The 17107-nt window shown below is 37.4% G+C and overlaps 1 protein-coding gene across 7 annotated transcripts in view; it reads right to left on the bottom strand.

Moving 5' to 3' along the window:
• Btk (tyrosine-protein kinase Btk29A) overlaps nt 1–17107 on the bottom strand; it is a 728553-nt gene that overhangs the window by 43231 nt on the left and 668215 nt on the right. For all 7 annotated transcript variants that reach the window (XM_070084310.1, XM_070084315.1, XM_053773706.2 and 4 more), the window contains one exon: nt 10688–10856. In XM_070084310.1, coding sequence (XP_069940411.1) covers nt 10688–10856 — 169 coding nt within the window. The remainder of the gene's footprint in view (nt 1–10687; nt 10857–17107) is intronic.

The raw sequence follows: 17107 nt of genomic DNA, 5'->3' as shown, positions 1-17107 counted from the left end.
GGAAAAAATTCGGTCAGTACTGGCACCTGAACATACTACTGGAATGAAAAAAGTTCGTTAACCGGGGGTCCACTGTACACTGCAAATTCATTGTTTTAATCCAAAAACACGGTCTCAGTTTTTTTTCTCATGCACTACGTGCTGCAGGATTTGTTTTATATGGTGCACACTTACCACACAGATGCATTCTCTCACATCTAGGCCTAAATTTACCGCTCACAGCTTATCTGAGTGAGGTGAGCTCATGGCATAGAACTACAGCTTAGACCCTTGCTTCAAAGCCATAGAACTATGGGACAGACCCTCAAAGGGTTAACATCCTCAGAGAGAACTGGCCATAAATACCAGAAATAAATATATGTATAATATTAAGACCCTGGAAGGTTCAGCAACATGGATAATCCACAACCAGTAGGGTGCTGGAGAACCTCACTTAATTAGGAATTTCTTGGCTGGATTAGAGAAAAATTTGAGTTGTCCATGCAGCTGGCCCAAGGAGGGTGCAGTTACCAAACATCTACAGTAAAATGATGCAAAAACAAAACTAGTAGGAAGATATCAGAAATTACAGTGGAAGCTCTGTTTTCGTGATTAATTCATTCCAGAAAGTCTGATGAAAACTGACTGTTCGAAAACTGAAGCAATATTTCCCATAAGAAATAATGTAAATCCAATTAATCTGTTCCAACCACCCAAAAATATTAATAAAAAATACATTTTATAGAGAATAATTATATTTTTACATACATAAAACAAAGAGAAATAAATATAAATGACTAATGAAATGGATAAAAGAACATCACTTTTACCTTTATTGAAGACTCTTGTTGGTGTATGAAAGACAGCAAGAAAGGGAGAGGGAGGAGAGGTTATTGTTTGGAAGGGGAATCTCCTTCCTTAACCCTTTCAGGGTCCACAAGCCCTCTCAGAGACTTGCTCTCAGGGCCCCCCAAATTTAAAAAAAAAAAAAAAAATATTTTTTTCTTATGAAAAGATAGAGAATCTTTTCCCGATCATAATGACACCAAAATTATGAAATTTGATGGAAAACTTACGGAATTATGCTCTCGCGAAGTTAGCGGTCTCTACGATGTTTATGCATCGGCGATTTTGCCCACTTTGAGCCCTATTTTTGGCCAATTCCAATGTACTAGCTGACAAAAATCATAACTATTTCGCTATAACTCCATTTTTTTCTATCGAATGAGTACAAGAAACCACCAATTTACCGATTTCAACTATCCAATACAGTGGTCAGAATTTAGCAAATTTGCCAATTTCACACAAATTTCACAAGATGCCAATTTCCAATAGGGTCCAGAATAAACAAGATAGACATTCCTGGCACTAAAATAACATTTCCTCTGTTCATTAGTCACGTCCCCAGGCCCCTCTTACATTTTTTTTGCTTTCCACTTTGAATTTTTATTCTCACAAAAAGAATAAGATTTACTGTTATGCAGACTGCTGCATTATTCTAGAAATGGTATAAATAATATCGGCGCACTTGTGAAAGAATATTAGACTCACCAGTTGACGTGTATTGGACGCTTAGCATGATTTGTTTACTTTTGAACTTTGGTAAAAATCGAACATTTCTGCTACTTTGAGCTCAATTTCAAGGTACTTTTCATTGTAAAACCAGTCAAAATCATCTCAATTTCTGTAATATGTCTTCCATTCTATAAAATGAGACCAGGAAAACTAGAATACAGCAATAAATACCATACGAAAATATAGTGCAAAGTCTCTGTTTTAATCCAAAAACATGGTCAAAGTTTTTTTTTTTCTCATTACGCACTGTGTGCTGCAGGATTTTTTTTATACTGTGCACACTGACCACATAGACCCATTCTTTCATATGTAGGCCTCCCAGCTTTCTCTCCCTAGATTTGAAGGCGCTAGAATTTATGCGTACTAATATGTCATGGACACTGGTGCCTAAGCCGTACTAGTACGTCCAAAACCCTGAAAGGGTTAAGGATTTCAGGTAGCATATATATTGGTACAATTACTGACAATATGTAAAGTAAAAGGACACAAGTGCAACTTAATGTGACATTTCATTGTGGCAACGTTTTGCTCTCCAGGAGCTTTGCCAAGCTGCTACAAGTAATACATGGACACAGAGAGTATATATAAGCTTAGAGTGAGGTGTAATACTAGTGGTAGTAGTAGCATTGATATAAGTGGGAGTAGTAGTAGTAGTAGTAGCAGTAATACAATATGGTAGAACAATTAACTTGCACATGAGTTTCTAATACAATTAACCCTTTCAGGGTCCGTGCCATAGATCTATGGCTTTACGTTGAGGGTCCAAACCGTAGATCTACGTCATGAGCTCAGCTTACTCTGATAAGCTGTGAGCGGTAAATTTGGGCCTAGATATCAGAGAATACATCTACATATGTGATATGTGTGCACCACATAAAACAAATCCTGCAGCACACAGTGCATAATGAGAGAAAAAAAAACTGAGACTGTAATTTTCAATTAAAGCAGCAACTTTGCAGTGTTTTTCATATGTTTTTTATAGCTGTATTTGCAATTTCTTGGTCTCATTTGATAGAATGGAAGATATATTACAGAAATAGAGATAAATTTGATTAGTTTTGTACTGAAAATGGCTTGAAACTGAGCTCAAAGTAGCTGAAATGTTAAATTTTTGCCGATGTTCAAGAGTAAACAAATGACCTTATACGTCTAATACACGCCAGCACGTTCACAAATGTGCTGATATTATTTATACAATTATTACAATTTTGCATGACAGTAAATCTTCTATTTTTTTGGTTTGAATAAAAATTCATTATGTGAATTAAAAATGAAAATGGAATTCATTTGTAAAGCCTGAAAACATAACTAATAAACATAAGAAATGTTAGTTTAGTGTCAGGAATGCCTGTATTGTTTATTCTGGACCCTATTTTGAAATTGGAATATTTTGAACTTAGCACTAAATTGGCCAAATTACCAATTTCCAATCACTTTATTTTGTAGTTGAAGCAGTTGAGTTGGCAATTTCTTGTGCTCAATCGATTGAAATAATACTAGTGAAATAGCTAAGAATTTGGTCGACTGGAATAAGGTAATTGGCATAAAATGGGAGTCAAAGTTGGTAAAATTACCGATGCGTAAATATCGCTGACACATCAAAATTCGTGAGAGCATAATTTCGTCAATTTTCCGTCAAATTTCGTACTTTTTGTTTTATTACCTTCAGAAAAAGATTCTCTACAATTTCATAAGAAAATATAACAAAATTATTTTTTGAAAATTCTTGGACACTAATGCACACTTTGAAATTTGGCCTCTGGGCCCTGAAAGGGTTAAACAAAACACAGGCAGCTTCACCATCTCTGAAGTCTTAGCAAGATTCCTCCTGAAAACAGTAAACCCTGCCATCACAGTCTCTCCTGCTAATACTACCCATTACAGAGGATGAACACTGAAACAGGCCTTCTCTAATCCAACCTCCAATAGAAATATTTGTCTAACCTATTTTTATGCTACCCAAGTAATAGCTTTTATATCCTTTTACTCATGTGCAAGTTAACTGTCCTACCATATTGTATTACTGCTACTACTACTACCACCTATACCACTACTACTACTACCACTAGTATTACACCTCACTCTAAGCCTATATATACCCTCTGTGTCCATGTATTGTTTGTAACGGCTTGACAAAGCTCCTGGAGAACGAAACATTGCCACAATAAAATGTCACATTAGTTGCACTTCTGGACTTAAAGTATCAAGGCCCTATCCAGGGTTACTTCCCTTCTTTGTCTTTTATTGGCACTAGGACCAGCTTGAGTCACTGTACCCCTGCTGCACAAAAAAATCTGTCCAGAGAGATCTGTTTCTGACGTCTCTTTAAGATTTGCCTAAAATGGGACAAGGCTTTGTCATTGAACATGCTGCAGACATGGCTTGCAACAGCTTTGTTAGGGTGATATTTCTCCACTAAACTTTGCAACTCATTTCACTTTGCACACCTGTCCTTAATCAATGAAGAAGGCACATTCTCCCCACTTTCTTCCTCCTCCTCTGTAGCAATTTCCTCAGCTGCGGTCTGTTGCTGTTCCAGTTGAAGGTCTTGCAGCTCTTCCCTGTGGTCAACTACCAACTCTTCCCCATCCTGGCCACTCACATCCAACCCCATGGACTTCCCCAAAGACACAATAGATTCCACAACAGGCACAGGATGATGCTCACTCAATGATAAACAAAGGCAGACTGAGTCACTCAGTGCTTGAGCAGGCAAGTGATGTGGGTGGGCAGGCGGATGCATTTGGTTTAGACCATTTTCAACTCTACAAAAACCAAGGTGATGTATGAAAACTAGGACAAAATTTTAACGGAAAAAGTCGTCAAAAACCGAATCCTACGAAAACTGGGACATACGAAAACCGAGGTTCCACTGTATATACATGATGGATCTAAACAAGACTCACTGGCAAGGTTAGAACTGCTCTTCTTGCCATCTCCCTAAATAGCAACCATGCTGAGTTAGGCATAAGACATAACAATTGGGCTCCTACATTAGACTGACTTTTTTACAACTAAAAGCACTAAAATTAACTTATGACAATGAACTTAAAACACTGATCATTTCTGATTCTACATAATCAATGAATGCATGACTCACATAATGACTAACAACATGCTCAAGGGAGAAATCAGAAACAGACATAAAAATATGAGAGAAACATTTTTTCTAGATCCCATCTCTCAATGAATTTTTCTTCCATTATAAAGCTGATAAATTAGCCAAAGAAAGTACAGTACAGTGCTTTCCATGAGGGAGTTAAATATAACTTTGGTCTGTCTATATCAAGAAGAATTACAGTAGTAATAATATGAATGTCATAGGAAGGAGTAAAGATATAACTCAGTATGATGTAGATTAGTACATTCACAGAGCAATTTGCAGTATAAACAGACTGACTGATAAAGTAGCCAGGCTTAGCCTTGGTTGCAAGTAGTGATTCTGGCAGTTGAGTATATACATACACAGATGATTATTAAACTAAATGTAAAGTATGTAGTCAGTCCTATGGTCACTTTCTTGAACATTTATGTGCTTGACTGTCCACTACTTGAGGAATACATAAAAAGATAGACAGAATAATAATCTTTGTGATATATTAAGGTATCTCATGATGTAGGGCGAAATGACAGTAGTTTGTTGGATTATGTATTGGTAGATAAAAGACTGTTGAGTAGACTTCAGGATGTACATGTTTATAGAGGGGCCACAGATATATCAGATCCCTTTTTAGTTGTAGCTACACTGAGAGTAAAAGGTAGATGGGATACAAGGAGAATAGAAGCATCAGAGAAGAGAGAGGTGAAGGTTTATAAACTAGAGGAGGAGGCAGTTAGGGTAAGATATAAACAGCTATTAGAGGATAGATGGGCTAATGAGAGCATAGGCAATGGGGTCGAAGAGGTATGGGGTAGGTTTAAAAATGTAGTGTTAGAGTGTTCAGCAGAAGTTTGTGGTTACAGGAAAGTGGGTGCGGGAGGGAAGAGGAGCGATAGGTGGAATGATGATGTAAAGAGAGTAGTAAGGGAGAAAAAGTTAGCATATGAGAAGTTTTTATAAAGTACAAGTGATGCAAGGAGGAAGAGTATATGGAGAAAAAGAGAGAGGTTAAGAGAGTGGTGAAGTAATGTAAAAAGAGAGCAAATGAGAGAGTGGGTGAGATGTTATCAGCAAATTTTGTTGAAAATAAGAAAAAGTTTTGGAGTGAGATTAACATGTTAAGGAAGCCTAGAGAACAAATGCATTTGTCAGTTAACCCTTTCAGGGTCCAAGGCCCAAATCTGGAGTCACGCACCAGTGTCCAAGAATTTTCAAAAAAAAAAATTGTTATTTTTTCTTATGAAATCGTAGAGAATCTTTTTGTGAAGGTAATAAAACAAAAAGTACGAAATTTGGTGGAAAATTGACGAAATTATGCTCTCGCGAATTTTGATGTGTCAGCGATATTTATGAATTGGCGATTTTGCCGACTTTGACTCCCATTTTAGGCCAATTACATTATTCCAATCAACCAAATTCTTAGCTATTTCACTAGTATTACTTCTATTCTATCGATTGAGCACAAGAAATCGCCAAGTCAACTGTTTCAACTACAAAATAAAGTGATCGGAAATTGTTAATTTGGCCAATTTAACACAAAGTTCAAAATATTCCAATTTCAAAATAGGGTCCAGAATGAACAATGTAGGCATTCCTGGCACTAAACTAACATTTCCTCTGTTCATTAGTTACGTTTTGAGGCTTTACAAATAAATTCCATTTTGATTTTTTATTCACATAATGAATTTTTATTCACACCAAAAAATAGAAGATTTACTGTTATGCAATACTGTAATAATTATATAAATATCATCACCATATTTGTGAATGTATATTAGACCCACCAGCTGACGTGTATTAGATGTGTGAGGTCGTTTGTTTACTCTTGAATATCGGCAAAAATTTAACATTTCCGCTACTTTGAGCTCAGTTTCAAGCCATTTCCAGTGCTAAAACCAATCAAAATCATCTCTATTTCTGTAATATGTCTTCCATTCTATCAAATGAGACCAAGAAATCGCAAATACAACTATAAAAAACATACGAAAAAACACTGCAAAGTTGCTGTTTTAATCGAAAAATCATGATTTCAGTTTTTTTTCTCTCATTATACACAGTGTGCTGCAGGATCTGTTTTATGTGGTGCACACATACCACATAGATGTATTCTCTCATATCTAGGCCCAAATGTACCACTCACAGTTTATCAGAGTGAGCTGAGCTCATGGCGTAGATCTACGGTTTGGACCCTGAACGTACAGCCGTAGATCTACGGGACGGACCCTGAAAGGGTTAAAAATAGGAGAGGAGAGTTATTAACCCCTTCAGGGTCCAAGGCCCAAATCTAAAGTGGTGCCCAAGTGTCCAAGAATTTAAAAAAAAAAATTTGTTATTTTTTCTTATGAAATGGTAGAGAATCTTTTCGTGAAGGTAATAAAACAAAAAGTACGAAATTTGATGGAAAATTGACGAAATTATGCTCTCGCGAATTTTGATGTGTCAGCGATATTTACAAATCGGCGATTTTGCCGACTTCGACTCCCATTTTAGGCCAATTACATTATTCCAGTCAACCAAATTCTTAGCTATTTCACTAGTATTACTTCTATTCTATCGATTGAGCACAAGAAATCAGCAAGTCAACTGTTTCAACTACAAATTAAAGTGATCGGAAATTGTTAATTTGGCCAATTTAACACAAAGTTCAAAATATTCCAATTTCAAAATAGGGTCCAGAATAAACAATGTAGGTATTCCTGGAACTAAACTAACATTTCCTCTGTTCATTAGTTACGTTTTGAGGCTTTACAAATAAATTCCATTTTGATTTTTTATTCAAATAATGAATTTTTATTCACACCAAAAAATAGAAGATTTACTGTTATGCAATACTGTAATAATTGTATAAATATCATCACCATATTTGTGAATGCATATTAGACCCACCAGCTGGCGTGTATTAGACGTGTGAGGTCGTTTGTTTACTCTTGAATATCGGCAAAAATTTAACATTTCTGCTACTTTGAGCTCAGTTTCAAGCCATTTCCAGTGCTAAAACCAATCAAAATCACCTCTATTTCTGTAATACTGTTATGGGGCTATAGGACCCAACATGTATTTATAAGTAACAGTTACTCTGGAATACCTAATTATATTGAATTGATGGGGACTTTGCTCTAAATGTCAGAAGGACTGATCAACCTTATGACTGAGAGGCAGCTGGGTCAAGCCTATTTTTCTCAATATAATAGGTTATACTATAGACACATAAACACACAATTTAAATAAGTAGTTTATAAAGTTGTATTTCTTTTTGTAAAAGTAAAATTAAGGTGTGGTAGAATTGTGGTAACTGGAGAATTGTGCTTGACAACAGTCTTTTGTTTTGGTGGGAGGAGCTTAGCTAGGCTTCTCTCTCTCTCCCTCTCTGACTCTCTCTCTCTCTGTGGCTGACCTTCAACCTGGCAGGACCTCTGGGTCCTTCTCCTATCTTTTGGGGCATCATGTGTGCTCCAGGGGTGAGTTTTTATAATTTAAGTTTTGGCCACCATACCCAGGGTGACTAAAGTGTGTCAAAACACTGGTTAGCCCAGAGTTATGTCAGGAAGAGTGAAGGACAAGAGTTGTTGCAACACACCATGTGGAGCACAGGCATGGAGTGTGTAGATTTTGTTTTGAAAATGGAGGCTGTGATTGTATATTCTGTACATATCTATTGAGAATACAGTTATATTTTTATAGTAGTAGTTTACATAACCTGTGAAGAGGGCTGGTGAAAGGGTATCAGAGACACTCAAGATGATCAGCCATGATGTAAGTATTACCCCTAGACAAATAAGGCCATTAAGTAAAAGCTACCCCACACTAGAACATGTAGTGAGAACCTTACCATCCAAGAAATAAGACATACCAACGTAACAAATATGTCTTCCATTCTATCAATTGAGACCAAGAAATCGCAAATACAACTATAAAAAACATACGAAAAAACACTGCAAAGTCGCTGTTTTAATCGAAAAATCATGATTTCAGTTTTTTTTCTCTCATTATACACAGTGTGCTGCAGGATCTGTTTTATGTGGTGCACACATACCACATAGATGTATTCTCTCATATCTAGGCCCAAATGTACCACTCACAGTTTATCAGAGTGAGCTGAGCTCATTACGTAGATCTACGGTTTGGACCCTGAACGTAAAGCCGTAGATTTACGGAACGGACCCTGAAAGGGTTAAATGGAGAGTTAGAGGTATTGGGAAGATGGAGAGAATATTTTGAGGAATTGTTAAATGTTGATGAAGATAGGGAAGCTGTGATTTCGTGTATAGGGCAAGGAGGAATAACATCTTGTAGGAGTGAGGAAGAGCCAGTTGTGAGTGTGGGGGAAGTTCGTGAGGCAGTAGGTAAAATGAAAGGGGGTAAGGCAGCCGGGATTGATGGGATAAAGATGGAAATGTTAAAAGCAGGTGGGGATATAGTTTTGGAGTGGTTGGTGCAATTATTTAATAAATGTATGGAAGAGGGTAAGGTACCTAGGGATTGGCAGAGAGCATGCATAGTTCCTTTGTATAAAGGCAAAGGGGACAAAAGAGAGTGCAAAAATTATAGGGGTATAAGTCTGTTGACTATACCTGGTAAAGTGTATGGTAGAGTTATTATTGAAAGAATTAAGAGTAAGACAGAGAATAGGATAAGAGATGAACAAGGAGGCTTTAGGAAAGGTAGGGGGTGTGTGGACCAGGTGTTTACAGTGAAACATATAAGTGAACAGTATTTAGATAAGGCTAAAGAGGTTTTTGTGGCATTTATGGATTTGGAAAAGGCATATGACAGGGTGGATAGGGGGGCAATGTGGCAGATGTTGCAGGTGTATGGTGTAGGAGGTAGGTTACTGAAAGCAGTGAAGAGTTTTTACGAGGATAGTGAGGCTCAGGTTAGAGTATGTAGGAAAGAGGGAGATTATTTCCCAGTAAAAGCTGGCCTTAGACAAGGATGTGTGATGTCACCGTAGTTGTTTAATATATTTATAGATGGGGTTGAATCATAGAACTGATGAGGGGAAAAGGGTGAGCGGTGCACTTAGGAGTCTGTGGAGACAAAGAACTTTGTCCTTGGAGGCAAAGAGGGGAATGTATGAGAGTATAGTTTTACCAACGCTCTGATATGGGTGTGAAGCATGGGTGATGAATGTTGCAGCAAGGAGAAGGCTAGAGGCAGTGGAGATGTCATGTCTGAGGGCAATGTGTGGTGTGAATATAATGAAGAGAATTCATAGTTTGGAAGTTAGGAGGAGGTGCAGGATTACCAAAACTGTTGTCCAGAGGGCTGAGGAAGGGTTGTTGAGGTGGTTCGGACATGTAGAGAGAATGGAGCGAAACAGAATGACTTCAAGAGTGTATCAGTCTGTAGTGGAAGGAAGGCGGGGTAGGGCTCAGCCTAGGAAAGGTTGGAGGGAGGGGGTAAAGGAGGTTTTGTGTGCGAGGGGCTTGGACTTCCAGCGGGCATGCGTGAGCGTGTTTGATAGGAGTGAATGGAGACAAATAGTTTTTAATACTTGACGTGGCATTGGAGTGTGAGCAAGGTAACATTTATGAAGGGATTCAGGGAAACCGGCAGGCTGGACTTGAGTCCTGGAGATGGGAAGTACAGTGCCTGCACTCTGAAGGAGGGGTGTTAATGTTGCAGTTTAAAAATGTAGTGTAAAGCACCCTTCTGGCAAGACAGTGATGGAGTGAATGATGGTGAAAGTTTTTCTTTTTTGGGCCACCCTGCCTTGGTGGGAATTGGCCAGTGTGTTAATAAAAATAAAAAATAAATCTTATTGCTGAAAATAAAATAACATCCATATTAAGTAAATATTGTAAGTTTTCTTGTAACAGATGAAATATAAATTGCTTTTATATCCAGATGAAATGAAGTCCTGTTAACCCTTTTGGGGACTAGTTCTCAGGCCTTTTGTGTATTCATAAACTCTTGCACTACAGTCCACAGGATGGATATGGGGTACACAATAAATGAGTCAGTTTCCATGGCAAAATCTAAAATCTAATCAAAGAACGCTAATTCTGTCAATAAATTACCATTTTCACTCACCTGCAAGCACATGTCTAAAAGTACATCAGTGTTGTTAATTAAGCTTCTCTCATTGGCACGTAGATAATGTAGCAATGAGCCGTGTCGTAGGTATTCTGTGACAATATAAATGGGGCGGTGTCTGCTGCATACACCATACAACTGCACCAAGTTAGTGTGCCTCAGTTGCCTAGAATAAAATTATGAAGTAAGCAAAACATAGAAAATTAAAGTGGGTCTGTAAAAAGCATACATTAAACAGTCAAATTTGCAACAATTATTAAAAATTCTTATGGGCAAATTTCATTTTAAGGACAAAAAAATCAGGTTTCTGGTAACCAGTCAAAAAAAAAAAAAAAAAAATAATTAGGTAGGGTAAAATATAATAATGGAATACAATACCAACGAGTTGATAAGACACATGTTCAACAGTTAGGTATCTTTATTCTGAAACATTTTGCCTACAAAGTAGAAGCTTACTGTGTAGGCAGTAGAAGCCTACTGTGTAGGCAGTAGACGATTACTGTGTAGGCAGTAGATGATTACTGTGTAGGCAGTAGAAGCTTACTATGTAGGTAGTAGAAGCCTACTGTGTAGGAAGAAGAGTACTGTGTAGGCAGAAGACTACTGTGTAGGTAGAAGACTACTGTGTAGGTAGTAGAAGCCTACTGTGTAGCTAGTAGAAGCCTACTGTGTAGGTAGTAGAAGACTACTGTGTAGGTAGTAGAAGCCTACTGTGTAGGCAGAAGAAGACTGCTGTGTAGCCAAAATATTTCAGAATAGAAATACCTAACTGTTGCATGTGTGTTTAACTTATATTTTTTTTATTGGTATCATTCCAATCAAAGTGCAATTAAATAACCTCTATATTCATCGTCTGAATGTCAAATACACACGTACATTTTACAAGTGCTTATCACTGTCTTTCATTGTTTTGCCAGAAGTGTGCCAACATTACAGTTCAAGTAACTTTCTAAACTGTAGCATCTACACCTCTCTTTTATTGAAAAAATATTCACCTTGCACCTGACATGCTTTAACCTGAGCCATATTCACCTTATAATTATAATAATATCTTTATTTGCTACAAGTACATATACATGGTATACAGGCCTAGCTGACATCAATGACATACTACTAGTATTCAGAAAGCCCATTGTTATGCATTTTGGGCAAATTAGGTCCTTGTCCCAGGATGCGACCCACACCAGTTGACTAACTCCTAGGTAACCATTTTACTGAGGGTGAACATAGACAACTGGTGTAAAGAAACACGCCCAATGTTTCTACCCTTGCTGGGAATCGAATGCACACCCTTGCCATGTGAAGCAAGAGCTTTAGCGACCAAGCCATGGGGCACCGTGGCCTGGTCTTTACAACTTTTAACCCTTTGACTGTCGCAACCCCAAATCCTGAGGTGTCTCCTGGTGTCGCAAAATTTAAAAAAAAAAAAAATTATTATTTCTTATGAAATGATAGAGAATCTTTTCCCGATTGTAATGACACCAAAAAAAATGAAATTTGATGGAAAACTGACGGAATTATGCTCTGGCAAAGTTAGCGACCTCGGCGATATTTACAAATCGGCGATTTCGCCCACTTTGAGCCCTATTTTCGACTAATTCCATTATTCCAGTCGACCAAACGCATAGCTATTTCTTTAGAACTCCATTTTTTCTATCGATTGAGTACAAGAAACTGCCCATTTACTGATTTCAACTACCCAATAATGTGGTCAGAAATTTGCAATTTGGCCAATTTCACGAAAATTAAAAAATATGACAATTTCAAAATAAGGTCCAGAATGAACAATGCAGACATTCCTGGCTCTAAAATAACATTTTCTTTGTTCATCAGTCATGTCTCCAGGCCCCTCTGATATTACTCTTGCTTTCTATTTTGAATTTTTATTCAAACAAAAAATAGAAGACTTACTATTATGCAGACTACTGCAATACTGTAATAATTGTATAAATAACATCAACCCATTCATGACTGCATATTAGAATGGCTAGTTGGACATTTATTGGACAATGACATCATTTGTTTACTTATGAACATTGGCAAAAATCAAACATTTTCCCTACTTTGAGCTCCATTTCCAGGTTCTTTTTATAGTAAAATCAATCAAAATCACCTCTATTTCTATAATAAGTTTTCCATTCTATCAAATGAGACCAAGAAAATGAGAATAGTACAACCATAAATACTATACGAAAATAGACCACAAAATCAGCATTTTAATTAAAAAAAATGGTCGGAGTTTTTTTTTCTCATTATGCACTACGTGCCCCAGAATTTTTTTTTATATGGTGCACACTGACCACACAGACCCATTCTCTCACATGTGGGCCTACCAGCTTTCTCCTGCTTGATTTGAAGGCGCTAGAATTTATGAGTATATATACGTCAAACACGGTACCTCGTAAGACGTATATATATGGCCGCGACAGTCAAAGGGTTAACAGCTTACCACCTAGTCCATAAATTTGCAACACTAGCCTCATTGCTCTGCTGTCTACCCTATCCTGTGCCTTATCCAAATCTAAAACATACAATAAACAATTCCTTAACCTTATCTAAGTGTTCCTCATTTATATACCTCAAAATTTTTGCTTATTTCATTCATCTACTTCCCATTCTAAAACCTCACTTGCAGTAACAATTCTGCCATAAAGTGAACCTAGTATGTATACTCAATTTTTTTTTGTCATACTAGCCATCTCCCACCAAGGCAGAGTGACCCAAAAAAAGAATAAAAGAAAGTTTTTACTTTTACCCAAGTGTAAGTTGAAGTAGCAAGACATACCTGAAATCTTGCATGTGTATGAGACAGAATAAAAAGAGACCAGCAATCCTACCATCATGTAAAACAATTACAGGCTTCCGTTTTACACTCACCTGGCAGGATGGTAGTACCTCCCTGGGTGGTTGCTGTCTATCAAAATACTACCTACATACATGTGTGTATATATATATATATATATATATATATATTATATATATATATATATAAATAAATATATATAAATATATATATATAGATGCAAAACAACCACACTGAAAGAAAAGAGAAATGCCAAGCGCTTTCGTGACTACTCACATTATGTGAGTAGTCACGACAGCGCTTGGAATTTCTCTATTCTTTCAGAGTGGTTGTTTTGCATATTCTGAAATCACCTGTTTACTGTGATCTTATTGCATATATATATATATATATATATATATATATATATATATATATATATATATATATATATAATATATATATATATATATATATATATACTGTATATATATATATATACTGTATATATATATATATATATATATATAGATATATATATATATATATATATATATATATATATATATATATATATATTATTTTTTTTTTATTATCACACTGGCCAATTCCCACAAGGCAGGGTGGCCCGAAAAAGAAAAACTTTCACCATCATTCACTCCATCACTGTCTTGCCAGAACAGTGCTTTACACTACAGTTTTTAAACTGCAACATTGACACCCCTCCTTCAGAGTGCAGGCACTGTACTTCCCATCTCCAGGACTCAAGTCCGGCCTGCCGGTTTCCCTGAACCCCTTCATAAATGTTACTTTGCTCACACTCCAACAGCACGTCAAGTATTAAAAACCATTTGTCTCCATTCACTCCTATCAAACACGCTCACGCATGCCTGCTGGAAGTCCAAGCCCCTCGAACACAAAACCTCCTTTACCCCCTCCCTCCAACCTTTCCTAGGCCGACCCCTACCCCGCCTTCCTTCCACTACAGACTGATACACTCTTGAAGTCACTCTGTTTTGCTCCATTCTCTCTACATGTCCAAACCACCTCAACAACCCTTCCTCAGCCCTCTGGGCAACAGTTTTGGTAATCCCGCACCTCCTCCTAACTTCTAAACTCTGAATTCTCTGCATTATATTCACACCACACATTGCCCTACATGACATCTCCACTGCCTCCAGCCTTCTCCTCACTGCAACATTCATCACCCATGCTTCACACCCATATAAGAGCGTTGGTAAAACTATACTCTCATACATTCCCCTCTTTGCCTCCAAGGACAAAGTTCTTTGTCTCCACAGACTCCTAAGTGCACCACTCACCCTTTTCCCCTCATCAATTCTATGATTCACCTCATCTTTCATAGACCCATCCACTGACACGTCCACTCCCAAATATCTGAATACATTCACCTCCTCCATACTCTCTCCCTCCAATCTGATATCCAATCTTTCATCACCTAATCTTTTTGTTATCCTCATAACCTTACTCTTTCCTGTATTCACTTTTAATTTTCTTCTTTTGCACACCCTACCAAATTCATCCACCAATCTCTACAACTTCTCTTCAGAATCTCCCAAGAGCACAGTGTCATCAGCAAAGAGCAACTGTGACAACTCCCACTTTATTTGTGATTCTTTATCTTTTAACTCCACGCCTCTTGCCAAGACCCTCGCATTTACTTCTCTTACAACCCCATCTATAAATATATTAAACAACCACGGTGACATCACACATCCTTGTCTAAGGCCTACTTTTACTGGGAAATAATTTCCCTCTTTCCTACATACTCTAACTTGAGCCTCACTATCCTCGTAAAAACTCTTCACTGCTTTCAGTAACCTACCTCCTACACCATACACCTGCAACATCTGCCACATTGCCCCCCTATCCACCCTGTCATACACCTTTTCCAAATCCATAAATGCCACAAAGACCTCTTTAGCCTTATCTAAATACTGTTCACTTATATGTTTCACTGTAAACACCTGGTCCACACACCCCCTACCTTTCCTAAAGCCTCCTTGTTCATCTGCTATCCTATTCTCCGTCTTACTCTTAATTCTTTCAATAATAACTCTGCCATACACTTTACCAGGTATACTCAACAGACTTATCCCCCTATAATTTTTGGGGGGATAAGTCTGTATATATATGTATATACATGTATATATATATATATATATATATATATATATATATATATATATATATATATATATATATATATATATATATATATATATATATATATATATATATATATATTTTTTTTTTTTTTTTTTCAACAAGTCGATCGTCTCCCACCAAGGCAGGGTGACCCAAAAAAAAAAGAAAGAAAATCCCCAAAAAGAAAATACTTTCATCATCATTCAACACTTTCACCACACTCACACATTATCACTGCTTTTGCAGAGGTGCTCAGAATATAACAGTTTAGAAGCATATACGTATAGAGATACACAACATATCCCTCCAAACTGCCAATATCCCAAACCCCTCCTTTAAAGTGCAGGCATTGTACTTCCCATTTCCAGGACTCAAGTCCGACTATATGAAAATAACCGGTTTCCCTGAATCCCTTCACTAAATATTACCCTGCTCACACTCCAACAGATCGTCAGGTCCCAAGTATCATTCGTCTCCATTCACTCCTATCTAACACGCTCATGCACGCTTGCTGGAAGTCCAAGCCCCTCACCCACAAAACCTCCTTTACCCCCTCTTTCCAACCCTTTCGAGGACGACCCCTACCCCTCTTTCCTTCCCCTATAGATTTATATGCTTTCCATGTCATTCTACTTTGATCCATTCTCTCTAAATGACCAAACCACCTCAACAACCCCTCTTCTGCCCTCTGACTAATGCTTTTATTAACTCCACACCTTCTCCTAATTTCCACACTCCGAATTTTCTGCATAATATTTACACCACACATTGCCCTTAGACAGGACATCTCCACTGCCTCCAACCGTCTCCTCGCTGCTGCATTTACCACCCAAGCTTCACATCCATATAAGAGTGTTGGTACTACTATACTTTCATACATTCCCTTCTTTGCCTCCATAGATAACGTTTTTTGACTCCACATATACCTCAACGCACCACTCACCTTTTTTCCCTCATCAATTCTATGATTAACCTCATCCTTCATAAATCCATCCGCCGACACGTCAACTCCCAAGTACAGTGGACCCCCGGTTAACGAACTTTTTTCATTCCAGTAGTATGTTCAGGTGCCAGTACTGACCGAATTTTTTCCCATAAGGAATATTGTGAAGTAGATTAGTCCATTTCAGACCCCCAAACATACACGTACAAACGCACTTACATAAATACACTTACATAATTGGTCGCATTTGGAGGTGATCGTTAAGCGGGGGTCCACTGTATCTGAAAACATTCACTTCTTCCATACTCCTCCTCCCCAATTTGATATCCAATTTTTCTTTATCTAAATCATTTGATACCCTCATCACCTTACTCTTTTCTATGTTCACTTTCAACTTTCTACCTTTACACACATTCTCAAACTCATCCACTAACCTTTGCAATTTTTCTTTAGAATCTCCCATAAGCACAGTATCATCAGCAAAAAGTAACTGTGTCAATTCCCATTTTGAATTTGATTCCCC

The sequence above is a fragment of the Cherax quadricarinatus genome, chromosome 12, assembly GCF_038502225.1.
Source record: "Cherax quadricarinatus isolate ZL_2023a chromosome 12, ASM3850222v1, whole genome shotgun sequence".
Classification (NCBI taxonomy): Eukaryota; Metazoa; Arthropoda; class Malacostraca; order Decapoda; family Parastacidae; genus Cherax; species Cherax quadricarinatus.
The sequence above is the reverse complement of the archived record's forward strand: the minus strand, read 5'-3'. Positions and strand labels throughout refer to the sequence as shown.